Source organism: Sus scrofa, chromosome 5 (assembly GCF_000003025.6).
Source record: "Sus scrofa isolate TJ Tabasco breed Duroc chromosome 5, Sscrofa11.1, whole genome shotgun sequence".
NCBI classification, from domain to species: domain Eukaryota; kingdom Metazoa; phylum Chordata; class Mammalia; order Artiodactyla; family Suidae; genus Sus; species Sus scrofa.
The window spans coordinates 103,193,723-103,208,744 of record NC_010447.5 but is presented as its reverse complement, the minus strand read 5'-3'; the positions used below and the strand labels follow the sequence as shown (position 1 = coordinate 103,208,744).

At 41.8% G+C, this 15,022-nt stretch overlaps 1 protein-coding gene across 16 annotated transcripts in view; it reads left to right on the top strand.

Moving 5' to 3' along the window:
* Window positions 1-15,022, top strand: part of NAV3 (neuron navigator 3) — an 849,425-nt gene that overhangs the window by 654,478 nt on the left and 179,925 nt on the right. For all 16 annotated transcript variants that reach the window (XM_021093080.1, XM_021093078.1, XM_021093079.1 and 13 more), the window contains one exon: window positions 6,552-7,578. In XM_021093080.1, coding sequence (XP_020948739.1) covers window positions 6,552-7,578 — 1,027 coding nt within the window. The remainder of the gene's footprint in view (window positions 1-6,551; window positions 7,579-15,022) is intronic.

The window sequence follows — 15,022 nt, the reverse complement described above, 5'->3', positions numbered from 1 at the left end:
TTTTCTAGATTTTACTCTGTGCATGATGTGAAGCAAGTTTCTCTTTCTAAGCTTCGCTTTTCTCATTTCTAATAGAGGAAGGCTTAGGTGTGTGTGAAGTATGGCTTTAAATAGGACGCATGTAGGCAGAGCTCTAACTCTGCCACCACGTGGGCTTCCTGCTGTGGCTTCGTGGGTTAGGAATCCCACCAGCATCCACGAGGATGCAGGTTCCGTCCCTGGCCTCACTCAGTGGGCTGAAGGATCCAGATTGCTGTGAACTGCGGTGTAGGTTGCAGACGTGGCTCCGATCTGGCACGGTGGCGGCTCTGGTGTAGGCGGGCAGCGGAAGCCCTGACTCAACCCTTAGCCTGGGAACTTCCATCTGCCATGTGTGCAGCCCCCAAAATAAACAAATAAGAATTAAAAAATAAACATGATACCATGTGTCAAAGTACTTGGGAAAAGTAAGCACTTGAATTGTATTATCTGGTTGTGATGGAGTTGTGGTGGTGGATGTGAGGTAGAGGAAGGGGAAAGAAACAAGAAGGAGTCGGGAAAAAATTCTTTTTGGAGACCAGAGATGAAGAATAGCTGTGGGCAGATGACGTCCTAGCAAACGCAAGATCCAAGTTTATAGCAGTCATGCTTTTGAACATGTGCATGAGGTGTCTCGGCTTTTCTCCACTCCCAGGTAATGATTCAGTCACAGTCAGAAGCTGAGTAAACAACACTCAGAAATGTACCAGTGAGACCAGGCTACTTAATATTGAGTGTGTAAGTGGCTCAGAGACTAGAATTTGTGGCAGAGCTGCTGATGCTGCCGTCTCAGTACTGCTGTTGTGCAAGCTTTCCTGCGATGGGTCTGGAGAGACCCTTATTGTTCTAGTGCTCACCGGATGCCCAGTGGTCTGTGATTTGCACAGCTCTTCATGAAACATGAAGCCCCTCGTGCTCCTGTCAAGAGATGAGCTGGGGACGTGTTTAGGGTTTAGCTCGGAGAAGTGTCTTCTGTGTGTGCTCATCTGAGAACCATTTTACAGCTGTCGCTGTGACCGTGGCTGTGGGTTGGATATGGATGTTATAACTTGGAGTCCCTCCTGTCCCATTTTCGGGTGTGATGATACTGAAATTCCTCTCTGTGCTTAGTCTGGGAGAGCAGTCTAGCTAATGTCAGCATGACCATCCTGACTGGTCCTTTCCTGCCTTTTCTTATCCTCAGCAAAGCTCCTGCAGGACATGGAAGTTCCCAGGTCCAGTTGGAGCTGCAGCTGCTGGCCTACACCACAGCCACAGCAACACCAGATCTGAGCGGCATCTGTGACCTGTGCTGCAGCTAGTGGCAGCGCTGGATCCTTAACCCACTGAGCAAGGCCAGGGGTCAAGCCCACATCCTCATGGATGCTGGTTGGGTTCTTAACCTGCTGAGCCGCAATGGAAACTCCTCCCCTGGTTTCTTAAACAGTTGTGGAAACACAGAAGATATACACTAAACATACGGCTAAAATGATGAAAGAAAGGACATTAGGAAAACAATACGGGCTTCCTTTTAGTGATCTGTCGCCACAAAGTGCCAAGCATCCAGGGGAAGGTGGAACTAGCCAAGGTTCCACCAGAGAATATTAATGCTGCATGGCTATGGAACATTTAATGAATTTAGCCAGTTTGGATCCTGTCATAAAAAATAGCTCTTTAAAGCTGATGATGTCAGCAATTGCCATGATGGTCCGATTTACTCGAACTATGTTACTCAAAGAAAAGGCTGAGGCCAGCAGAGTTGGCATCAAGGGACAGCTTGCTAGAAGTGCAGACCTCGGGGCCCCTGCAGACTCCTGCAGCGCTGTGTGAGCTGCATTCAGTGGGGTCCCTAGTGACTGAAGTGCACATGAAAGCTTGAAACCATTGTGACACTTGGAATGTCAGATCTGCTAAGACAGTTGTAGAGCTTGGACTCCAGAATCACACACTGTGGGATCAAATCCTGCCCCACCATACCCGCCTCACTGGCTGACACACCAATGAGTCCTTTAGACTCTCAGAGTTGGGTTTCCTTAAGTGTGAATTAGAAACAGGAGCCTTTCCAAAAAAGTGATAGAAAAAGTAATTCATTATGAAAAAAAAAAAAAACCCACAAAAATAGAAAAGAAATAGGAGCCCTTCCCACCTCATCAGGTTGTTGTGAAAACAAATGTGAGGTAATTAAAGACCCTTCAATAAAATGCCAGTTGGGATTTTTATAATTGTAACAATTATTAATATTATTTTCATTGTAGAATCAGAAATATCACAGATAACTTTTAAGGTCAGGGTGAGAAAGTAACGATTAATTCAATGATGCCATCATGTTCCTCTTAACAGTAATACAGCAGAGAGACTTTGGGTGGGGGGGGGTACCGTGTTTCTCTCCGACTCTGTGTCCCAGCAGGTGTATGTGCATACTTTTTGTCTTTTTTTTTTTTTTTTGTCTTTTTGGGGTGGCACCTGCAGCATATGGAGGTTCCCAGGCTAGGGCTGAATCGGAGCTGTAGCCACTGGCCTACACCACAACCACAGCAATGCCAGATCCGAGCCATGGCTGCAACCTACACCACAGCTCACAGCAACACTGAATCCTTAACCCACTGAGCGAGGCCAAGGATTGAACCTGCGTCCTCACGGATAATAGATTGGTTTCTGCTGAGCCACAACGGGAACTCCTGTGTATGTACATATTTTTAAATGTAAATAAATGGAAAAAAATTCGCATAATTTCCTTTTAAAAACTGTGTATTCCTCCTGCCTTGAATGCCTGCATGTCTCCCTTAGCGCATTTGTCCTGCTCTCACTTAGCGGTGCGGCCCTTTGTGCCTTTCTGATCTCTAGGGTTTCCTTTCCCACCTCCTACTCATTCAGCGCTTAGCATTTGTTACTCATCTTTCTGAGCCTGATTTCTTTCCTCTTACTAGATTCTAAGGTGTCTCGTAGAGTTTTGCATAGAATGTCCACTGAGTAAATATTTATTCATAGATGTTTTGCCTAATTCCAGTCCTAGAGATTGCAGAAACCGAAGAGCATCCATTAATATTTCTGTAAACACCAGAGAAATCGAGCTATATCTGTTGGACAAAGATCCGCAATACAGTGAGGTCACTGTGTGAAATGCATGGGCATGAATTGAGAAAATTCATCTTATTCGGAGGTGTTCTTAGTTTCCAGTTGAATCTAGGTAATTGAAGAATACATTACAACTGACAGAAATCTCCGAAAAGCATTAATTTGACATTCACAATTTTCCCTGTTCCTATATTCAAGGAATAATATTGTAATAATCGATAAGCTATTGAAGTTAATTCATATGTATTTGAAACACAGTATTATACAGTGATTGACAGAGTTAACTTAGAATCCAAGCGAAGTTCAGTTCTCAGACTTGTCAGTTACACATTGTGTGACTTTGGCCAAGTTATTTAACTTCTTTGTGCTTCGGTTTCTTCATGTGCCGGCTGAGGGTAAATTTAAAAATTTCCTGCAGCTGTTCGAAGAATTGAGTTATTTATGTCAAATACTTGGTTTAGCGCCTGTCACCTAGAAGGTGCTATGTGCATGCTAGACAACTACGCATAATACAAGCCATGGCTTTTGCTTTTAAGGGCCATATGTACAGTGCAGTAGAGGAAGCAGGCAGGTGCAGCGGAGTTATTTATCATGGCTGTAATAGAAGAAGTGATAAGCTATGGAAGAAGGTAGAGGAGTCACCTAATGCAGACTTGATCTAAGGATAGGAGCTAAACGGATGGTGGGGATAATGGTTTGGTTTTTTCTCAGATGTGAAGTCAAAGTTGAGACCTGACCAGTAAGTAGGAGTTATCCTGGAGAAATGTCTGGTAGGTCTCTCTACTCCGGGTCATCAGTCTACTCTGCTGTGGACAGTGATTCACAGCATGAGGCAATGTTGACAGTCTCTGAAAGGGATGCACAAGTGAAATAGCCTTGAATGAGCTCTACTTAACAGGTAGGAGTGCCCGCTGTGGCTTCAGGCATCGGCAGTGTCTTTGGAGCACTGGGATGCGGGCGGATGCCCGGCCTGGCACAGTGAGTGAAGGCGCCAGTGGCATAGGTCACAGCTGCAGCTCAGATCTGATCCCTGGCCTGGGAATTCCATATGTTGTTGGGTGGCCAAAAAAGAGAAAAAAAAGGCAAAAAAACCAAAAAATATCAGTAAAAGATATTGAAAGTGATTGAAATCTTCACTCACACAGAGAGTGAAGGTATATGAGACATTGAGTATTTTGGATCTTGTTGGATTTGTTCGTCTGGAATTAGTCAAATACTCCTACTGTTTTTCAGAACCTTAGTCTTTGTGCATGAACCAAATGGAGTCCTACAATATTCTAGAAATGGTCACAATTATAGACTTTACATGGATACTGAAAAAATCGATGTATCAACCTATGCTTTAAAATTCAAATATACCATGTAAACATGTTGACTTACCAGTAAACTACTAAACTACTGTATTTTAATCCAGAGTCTGCACTTCCAGTATTATACTAATTTCCGCCAGTTAGGAAGAGGGATTGTAGAAAGGTAGTGAGAATTAGAAATCAATGTTGGGGAGTTCCCGTCGTGGTGCAGTGGTTAACGAATCCGACTAGGAACCATGAGGTTGAGGGTTCGGTCCCTGCCGTTGCTCAGTGGGTTAAGGATCCGGCATTGCCGTGAGCTGTGGTGTAGGTTGCAGACATGGCTCGGATCCCGCGTTGCTGTGGCTCTGGCATAGGCCGGTGGCTACAGCTCCGATTCGACCCCTAGCCTGGGAACCTCCATATGCCGCAGGAGCGGTCCAAGAAATAGCAACAACAACAACAACAACAAGAAGACAAAAGACAAAAAAAAAAAAAAAAAAAAAAAAAAGAAATCAATGTTGGTTTACTAACAATATGAAATACATCTGTCTCTGCTATTGTTATTACTATAAACTTCACAAATATATTATTTTAGACATATTTATTTTTAGAAAACCCCAAGTCACACATATATTTAGTCATTTAACCTCTTTTCCTGTCTCTGACTTCTTTATTAACTTTTTTGTATGTAAAATTCTTCTTCTGAAAAACGAGTAAAAATTCTTTACTGATTGCCTTAACTACATATTATTTATAATGCATTTTGATACTTCTGAGGAAAACATTTAAAAGTGTTGTGGTTTCATAGTTATGACTATTTCATGGAATTTAGTGGACTCTAATTCCTGAATATTATGACAGAATTTTTTAATAAAATATTTCCTTTGGACATTTTTTCAGAAACAGCTTTGCATTGATTTGTCAGTATCTAGTCTGTTAACATTTTCAATGTTGTCCATTTTACATAAATATCCAACTTAATCATTTATCACTCCATTTTTAAAAAGAGGATGAAAAGGGAGGTATTTATATTATGCTGGACGAAACTTAAGGTAAATGTCATGACTAGAATGCGTAGTTACCAAATGCTAACATTTATAGTGACATTTTTAACTGCAAACTCAGTTATTTTTTATTCTGTACCCTTTTATAAAATCTCTTTTTGATTTCACTTTTCATGTTTAAAAATAGGACTTGTAATCAGGCATTAATCAGTGCTAGAACTGTTGTATAAAAATTCGTTTCATAATGAGATTTCTGAGTAGAAAGTAACACTAGTGCATTACAAGGACTTATGTGACAGTATGCAATTGTCATTATTATATAGTGTATAGTTGACAATTATTTTCTCGTAGTCCCTCCAAAATAGCTTGATTTGTTTTAGAATTTAAAGTTTGCTCAGATCACTGAAGGAGGCTGCAGGTGTGCTCGTTAAGAGCAAAGACTCTGAAATCAGTTCAAGTCTAGAGTGGGTGACTTTGGAAAAATTCTGTGGGTTTCTTTTTTTGCTTCAGCTTTAAAAATTATTTGTAAAATGGAGATGAAAGTATTGATACATAACATGTAGGGTTGTTATGAGAATTATATGTATTATGTATTATAGACATGATTTATATAATTTCTTAGTAGATTATCTGACCCATATACATATACCTTTCAATTCTTATTTTATACAATTAAAACTCAGCAATATTAATAAAAGGCAAAATCATGATTCAAAAGTATATTTAATCAGATAATAATAATCTAGACTCCCAATAGGTTAAAGCACTTTCTCAGTATTCATTATACAATATATGTCTATAAGGCAAGGCGGAATGTCCGTTCACGGCTATGAGCTGCAGTAGTCATTGTAAAAAATGCAGAGAATTGCTTGGTAATTAGGGGAGAGGATAGTGTTTTACCCATCTTTAGACGTCTGTGACCAATAAAATTCATTTGCCTAAGAGTAATTTTAGAAGGGGAAAAAAGTGCCCCCCCATGTCCCTGAGACACTGAACGTTTGATATGTGGCGCAAAAACAGCCACATCACAGATGTGATGGATGCCACGTAAGGGTGTCTGTTTCCGTCTCAGGAGAGAGAGGCTTTCTGATGCTTAGAGTTATCAGAGCTACTCAGTGGTTTGATGGGAGTGATCAGATCTCATCAGAATTTGCCTTTGTTTTTTGTTCTTCACCATGTCCAGATTCCTCCAAAGGACCTCAGCCATCTTCAGGTGTAAATGGCACCATGCAGCCCCCCGGCACTGCTGGGCAGCCCCCGGCCTCCGCCATCCCGTCCCCCAGCACCAGCAAGCCCTGGCGCAGCAAGTCCATGAATGCCAAGCACAGCGCCACCTCCACCATGCTGACCGTGAAGCCGTCGAGCCCGGCCACCTCTCCCACGCCGCCTGCGGACAGACTGAAGCCCCCTGCCTCAGAGGGGGTCAAAACGGCTCCCTCGGGACAGAAATCCATGCTGGAGAAGTTCAAGCTGGTGAACGCGCGGGCTGCGTTGCGCCCCCCCCAGCCCCCCAGTTCGGGCCCCGGCGATGGTGGGAGGGAGGATGATGCCTTTCCCGAGTCGGGCGAAGTGGAGGGCTCCAGCAGTGGTCTGAATGGTGGCAGCTCAACCAACAGCAGCCCCAGAGTGTCCCCGAAGTTAGCCCCTCCAAAAGCTGGAAGCAAAAATCTCAGCAATAAAAAGTCTTTGCTACAGCCAAAGGAAAAAGAGGAAAAGAACAGGGACAAAAATAAAGTCTGCACTGAAAAGCCCATCAAGGATGACAAAGAGCCGGTGACGGACGTGGCTCCAAAAAAGACCTCTAAAATCGCAAGCTTCATCCCAAAGGGCAGCAAGACGACAGCAGCCAAGAAGGAAAGTTTGATCCCATCTTCCAGTGGGATTCCAAAACCGGGCTCAAAGGTGCCAACAGCAAAGCAGACGGTTTCACCCGGCAGCGCGGCAAGCAAAGAGTCTGAAAAATTCAGGACTCCCAAGGGCAGCCCTTCCCAGTCCTCACCCAAGCCCGTAACCGCTGAGAAAGCGAGCACATCCAACTGCCCTGCCCCTTTGGAAGGAAGGGAAGCCAGCCACGCCGCTCCGGCTGGGTCCTGTGCTGGGCCAGGGGCACCAGGCAGTGGGCAGAATGTGGGAAATGGTGCCGTCCAGCTCCCGCAACAACAGCAGCACAGCCACCCAAACACGGCCACGGTGGCTCCTTTCATCTACAGGTAAGCTTTTCAACACGGACAGGTCTGCGTACGCAGAGCGTCATAAGGTTGCGGATCCTGTTTCACGTAGTCGGGTTTTGGAACAGTGTTTCATTCGAAAAACAGAGGCCTGGAATTACAGTCTTCAAGAGAAAGCCCCCTGTGTCCTCCACCTGCTTGTCCTCCTCTCCCCACCCCACCCCTTTCCTCCTCCCCCCCCAAATCAAAAGACTTTGAAAGGGAACCTGCTTGTTGGCAAAGGCAAAATCGAACCCAGATGCCATGACCTTCTCCTGTGTCTGTTGCTGCTACTCCTACTGTTTTTAAAATGTCTTTTAAAATAATGCTCACTTTGATAGCGTTTAGAGGATTTTAGTTTTCACTCTTGGGAGAAAGTATACCACAGTGGTTAGGGGGAGGCTCTAGCGTCAGGCAGAAGTAGACTTCATGCCCGGCTCTGTCCCTTGCCAGCTACATGCCTGGGGACAAAGTTAACATCCTTCAGTCTCATTTTCAGCTGTCAAATAGGGATAGTGGTATGTAGCTTGTAGACTTGGGCAGATTAACAGACATGCTGCATATAAGATGCCTGCTCTATATTATGGCACATGGTAAATGTTTGTTGAATGCCATTAATTAAGGCATTGCTTTCCCAGCATAATATTTAAATTAGTTTCCCATAGTTAGGCCTGTGTTTCTAGGCAAACATAATAACCTCTGTAAATATTATGTTTATACTTTAGTAAATTTGTTTTTGTATTATGTTCATTTATATTTTTCATGTATTAAAGTATACAGTGTATGCTATGTTTTAAAGTATGTATCTTACTAGAGTTAATTAGAAAAAGTTAGAGTTAGATAGAGTCAGTTAGAAAAAGAGCACATTTTGCCTGTTGTTTCGTGATAAGTTTTCGTCAGTTAGAAATATGTCAGTGCTGCTGTGTCTCCATTTTTTTTTTTTTTTTTTTTTTGTCTTTTTGCTATTTCTTGGGCCGCTCTCGCGGCATATGGAGGTTCCCAGGCTAGGGTCGAATTGGAACTGTAGCTGTGGGTCTATGCCAAAGCCACAGCAACTCGGGATCCGAGCCGCATCTGCGACCTACACCACAGCTCAGGGCAAGGCCGGATCGTTAACCCCCTGAGCAAGGGCAGGGATCGAACCCGAAACCTTATGGTTCCTAGTCAGATTCGTTAGCCACTGCGCCACTACGGGAACTCCTGTGTCTCCATTTTTATTCACTGTCTTTTCAGTGAGGAGATGGCCAGGGAGGAATAATGTCTGTCCTTTTGACAGGTGCACAGTTCAACCAGAGGGAAAAAACGGGATGTAGGACCTGCTGCAAATAGGAAACACTCAAGATTATACAGTTTACAAATCTTAGTAAATTGATTAAAAGTATGGAATTTTTTAAGTAAAGAAAATAATGATAATGCTTTGTTTTCCCCAAATGAAAAATCTAAGTGCCTTAAATGTCTTTTTCTGGAATTTTATACACTCACCCAAACAAATATATAGTTGTAGTTCAGGCCTCATTTAAGTCTGCTCTTCTGACTTTATAGCAATAATTCATTCACGACCTTGTACTTAGATCACGCGGGAGTCTGCAAATCCTTCTAACTCCAGAGACCTTATCTGACACTGGAGAATTTAAGATGTCAAAATCATAATGCACATTTCAAAAAGAAAAGAAAAAAATTATGAAGTTTAAGATAGGTCCTACTCAGCACACTTGTGGCTCTCAAGCATATTCTGTAAAAATCCGTCTTTTCGAATCACCACACATGAATTTCATGGGAAAGTATAAATCTAAGCAGAAAGAATATATCCACCAGTTGAGCAAGGTTTTTGCTAAAAAGCAGCAAGCTTTTTTCTTTGTTTGCAACAATATAACCAGTGGATAATGATTTCCATTTGAAAATGTAACCTTTGCTAGTTTTAAAGAGGAAGCAGGGCAGGTTAAAGGCTGAAGCCTGAATCTGCTGCATGACTGCCAAAGCCTCCAACGTCTTTGAGTTTCTTGTGTTCTCTTTAAGATGAAGATTACAAAAGTGAGATAATGTAGCCAAGAAGCTAGGATCACAGGCTGTAGTGTCTGCTTGCTCTGCCTTTGTTGAGAAATAATACCTTGTGTTGTGAAATCAGTAGCCCCAAGATGCAGCTCGCCCTGGCTGGTCATCCTGATGATGCCATTTATTGGTCATGTACCTTTGTGTGATGTATTTGAAGACTCTGAGCCTCAGTTTTATAGTCTGTAAAATGGGGATGATAATAATAATAGACGCTTCCTTATAAGCGTATTTTGAAGAGAAAATGAGTTAACATTCATATAGGACTTAGAACATAGAAAATAGTTCACAGTAAACAGCCCATGGCTAATGGTCTACCTCAAACTTCAGTTTCTCATCCTGTAAATATTGATAGAAGGGTAACTACCTCATTCTGGTGTCTTAAAAAGTAAGTAAGGCAAATCTCATGTAAGGACTTTAGCATAGAGCCAGATTCAGAGTAAATCGTTTATACATGTTAGTCGTTATGCGTATTATTATCAGTAATCAGTAGTTGAAAGTAAATAAAACCATCTAATAAACATTTCCCATCATAGTCTACACATGAGGCAAAGGTTGCTTGAAGTCTTTTCTAAATTGAGTAATTTTATAAATGATAATATAAATTCCCTCAGGGTAGAGGATTCAAGGTCTTTCACTGTTAGTGAAAGATATATTTGAGTCATGTCATGTGACTTATGTAACCCCTGATGGCCTTTCAACTCTGGGCCAACATCACTTAAGAATTTTTCTTGCAAAATCCCTGACAGCCTTTTATGGCGTTGCTAATCATTTGATAATAGTAGTAATTTACTATTTCACAGTGGTATTCGTTGAGTGTTTACCCAGTACAAGTCTCTGTATTGCAAGATTTGTATGCATTTTCTCATTTAAACATTGTCATAAGCCAATGAGAAAGGAATGGCACCCCATTTTACAGAGATGAGAAGCAGCAATTTCAAGGCAGAATAGTGATAATCTCTGAAAGTCACAGGGCTGGCAGGCATTTGCCTTTGAACCCGCATGAGTCTGCAGTGTGCACTCCTTCACTTTTCATTTCTTCCTGTATGCACAGATATCAGAGGTGTTTTCACTAGAAAATTCATGCTGGGAAGATATCATTGGAAGATCTGCACATATTTCACTCAGAGCTCATTTATAATGGAAAAGGCTTCAATGCTTTTAAGTAGAGTAAATTTTAAAAATATGTATATGAATATGTATAAACTAAGGAAATTAAATCACCTCTATATAATGAGAAGATGGATGGGTGATGGTGACGTTTTCCCTCCTTCTCAGCCCACTTCTAGGCCATTCTGGTCATTAATTATTCCTTCTGGGGTCTTGATATATGCCTCGTCATACTCTTTCTTGCAAATTGAATGTTCTGAGTCCTTTAAATATAATGTTGAGTTCTGGAAGTTAACGAATTTCACATTAATCCTACTTCCTGTACAGCACAAGGATATTCTGTATTAAACTTTTATAACTCATTTATCACTACAATGTATAAAAGTAGTTTTGAATTTGGCATATCTTTATCCATTTAGTGAATAGTGTAACTAAAATCAAAGGTGAAAACTTGAAGATTTAAATTCAGTATAAGAAGTGCCTGATAATTAGACCTATATGAATGGAACAAGCTGCATTTTCAAGAGTTCAAGGTGACTACTGGAAATTTGAAGAAATGATGTAGTGAGCAGTTGCCATGGTTTAAGGGGGAAGTCACCGATTTTTTTCTTTTATGTACTCATCACTCATTCTGCAACTCATACAATAAGAATTACAACAAGCAAAAAAGAAAAAAAATTCTGTTTTCTGAGAGCTCAGTTTATTGGTGAACATGATAAAAAGTTAATCAAAAACTTTTAAAAAATGGCTGTCATGGAAATGTATGCGACACATAGTGTAGCATGGTTTTCCTGAATCTTACATGAGGGTGGAGTCAATAAATGTATCACAAAAGAAGTCCGAGAAGAGATGAGACTTAAAGAATGAGTTAGAGTTTGTCAAGTGGAAGGAAGAATGTTATGGCATCATCCACATTTGCCATTCTACAACTGTATGACCCAAGCGCGATGAGAAAATAGCAGGCAAATTGTGAAGTGCTGTGCAAGATGCTAGTAACTAAGGCTGCTGCAGACTAGAGGTTAGAATTCATGATGTCTTGAATGGGGAGACTAAGGATGAAAGCTGGGAATGAATCCAAACTTTGTTCTTCTCTTCTAGTCACTGCTCCCACATATTATTTACGGCTAGTCCTGTTGTCTCTTCCTCCAAAATATACCCTTGGTTGGGCATTTCTTTCTGTTTCTACCCTCCCTCCCCTGGCCCAGGACACGTCACCACTGCTTTTCACCTTGTTTCCAGTGAGACTTCCAGCCTCCACTTGGTTCCTTTTCAGTAACATCCTTCACACAGCAGGGTGAGACCATCTACTGGGTTTCCACTGTGCTTAAGAAATAAAATCCAAGCATCTTATGAAGCCCTACAGACTCCTACATAACCTGGCCTTCTATCTAACCCTTAAACTACCCTCATACCATTGTGCACTAACTCCATGCTTTCATTCTGTTTCTCAAAACACTAACCTGTCCTGCTTTAGGGACTTTTCTTTTTTTTTAGGACTGCCCCCGGGCCATGTGGAAGTTCCCAGGGTAGGGGTTGAATGGGAGCCGCATCTTCAGCCTATGCCACAGCTTTCAGCATTGCTGGATCCTTAACTCACGGAGTGAGGCCAGGGATCAAACCCTGCATCCTCATGGATACTAGTTGAATTCTTAACCCACTGAGCCACAACGGGAACTCCTTGCTTTGGGGACTTTGTCACAGATTTCATAGATGTCTTTCTGGAAGTAACTCTCTTCCAGATCAAAGCAGGCGTCTTCTCATTAGATCTCGCCTCAGATGCCCCTTGTTCACATTCGCTGTCTCCACCTGGCCAGTCCAAAGGGACACGCACATTGCTTATCTCCAGAATTATACCCACTGTCCTTGTGTGTTTTAGTCATAAAGTTTATCACCATCCCTGTTTTTTTATTTACTTACTAACAAGTGTGAGTTCAGCTACCTCCAACTGTAACATAAACTCATTGAAAATGATAGTCTTATTTTTTTTTTCAATTTAGTAGTGTAATAGCCCAGGAGAGAGCCTTCCCACAGTAGGCACTAAGTAAAAATCATTGAATGAAACACCGTAGTTAATCATGGGTTAGACTTACCTGATGTGGAAGAACAGATAGGCTGCCAAAAATGTGCAACGGAATAAGAAAAACTCAGAAGTCTTTTCTTTCCTGTAAATGACAGGATTTAGTTGCAATATGAACAGCTTTGAACTGTTGAAAGAATATAACCAGATTATCGCTCCAGGGCATTCATTCCCTTATTTTTGTTTTTCCTCTTTTGACTACTTACTAACTACTCTTACTGCGTAAAGCATCAGGGTTGGAGGGAAACATCACACGGGTCGTGTTATTTTCCTCCCATTGTTCACAAAGCAGCAAACAAGAGACTCACGCAAACCTAACTGCAGAATGAAGCAGAAAGTGTAAAATCCCACCGGCAATGACCCAGACTTGGTACACTGAGACTTCCAAAGTGGAAAATTACTGCTAGCTGTTGGAATCGGGCAAGTGTCTCATGAGCTGGGTTCAGAAAGAGAAGTGGGATTCAGAGATCGGGGGGCGGGGGACCGGAAAGGGACTGTAAGAGTAAAGGGACCAGATAAACAGGGTGAACTCAAAAGACGCGTGGTGGGGGGCAAGTACGTCAGTTTTCCTAGAAAAGGAGAATTGATTGGATCTGGATTGTCAGAGAAATGCTTGAGTGTCCAGAACTGGCACGTTGTGTGTTTGCACACAGTTGAACACCTGAGTGTGTGTGTGCAGGTCAATCCTGGAAGATTTCTGTGTCTCCGTTGTGTAAATGGGTGGTTAGTGGGAGAAGTCGGGGTAGGGTTGGTGGTTCAGTGGTTAGATGAAGGAGAAGCCTTCTGATTTTCAGACTTAGCACTGTTAAGACTTGAATTAAAGGTCCCACTTGGAGAGAGAAAAGAGAAAGAAAAGCATAGTGAAGAAGAAACGGCCTACTTTTCCTTGTTCCTCTTCTTTCTTACTGTCTGCCATTGATGCTGTATCCGCCAAACTTGTTTTCTTTGCCTGGAGTTCAAAAATTGTTATCTTAGCTCCTCTGAACCTTCAAAATTGCCTCCCCTCTCCTCATGTGTTGTTTTTCTTCCATCGCTTTAATGTTCATTACTTTACAGCTCTATCCCTCATGCTGGCAGAGCTGTGAAGTGAAATAGTGAAGTGACGGGTTACTTAAGGGGGAGAGAAAGACCTGCATGTTTTCTCCAAACCTCAGTCTTTTTAACAGCCCTCAATAAATTTCAAAATAGCTATTACATGGATTCATAACTTGCTATTTTGAAGCCTACCTGCCCTTTTGTTATTTTCTGAACGTTGTAGTAAATGTCAAGAAAACATGGCACTAGACATAGAGCAAGCATCTAAAGGCACAGGGAGGGTATCAGGGTGTGGACAGTCACAAAGGGGAGAGAGGAACCCAAGCTTTAGATAAGGCAGAGCATTGTTTAAAAGAGCAGAAACTCATTGTGCCTCTTAAACCTATTAAAATAAGCAGAAACCCTCTATCCACAGGTGATTTAGAAAATCAGGTTAAGAAGGTGTGAATTTCGAGGTTTCCTTTCATTTGATATACTATGATGTGCCTTATACAACTGCATCAAGCGTTCTCAGGAAAGATTTTTGTTGTAACAAGATTTTTGAGGCTTCAGATTTGCCTAGAGAGTGACACAGAAAATCGACATTTGAATATGCTATGTTCTGAAAGGCAAAGAATGTAAAACATTCGTTTTGAAAATGCTTACTCACATGGTTTTAAGTTTGGCTTATTTCTTGAACCAGTAGATTGAGTAGGAGGAGCCACGAGTTTACAAAGATTGAAATGGGAAGCGTATAACCATCAATGCAGATAAAGCCTTCGTGAGTCTGTAGCTGTCATTACAGATGATGCTGCGATTGTGGTTTTATGTGAACTGGGCATAATTGGTCATCAGCACAAACTGAAGCTTATTGAATGCTTGCCTTGCAAACTTGTCTTTTGCAAGGTTTGGTGTTTGGTATATATCTGTGCATCAAGGAGCCATTTAACCTCCCTCACACAGCAGTATTTTTAAGACAGATTCAATGACAGTGCTGTGTAGAATTCTGCTATGAGCTGGCATTCTCTCAACAGAGAAGCTTGATAAACTACCCTTTCTGTATTTAGCTTATGTGGTTTGGTGCCAGATTGCCCAACCACACCACTACTGCTTCCTTATATATAAGAGCAACCAGAGACTTTATTCAAGTTATGAGTTTTCCCAGAGGCACTTCATTTACCCAGGATGAATGTTGAA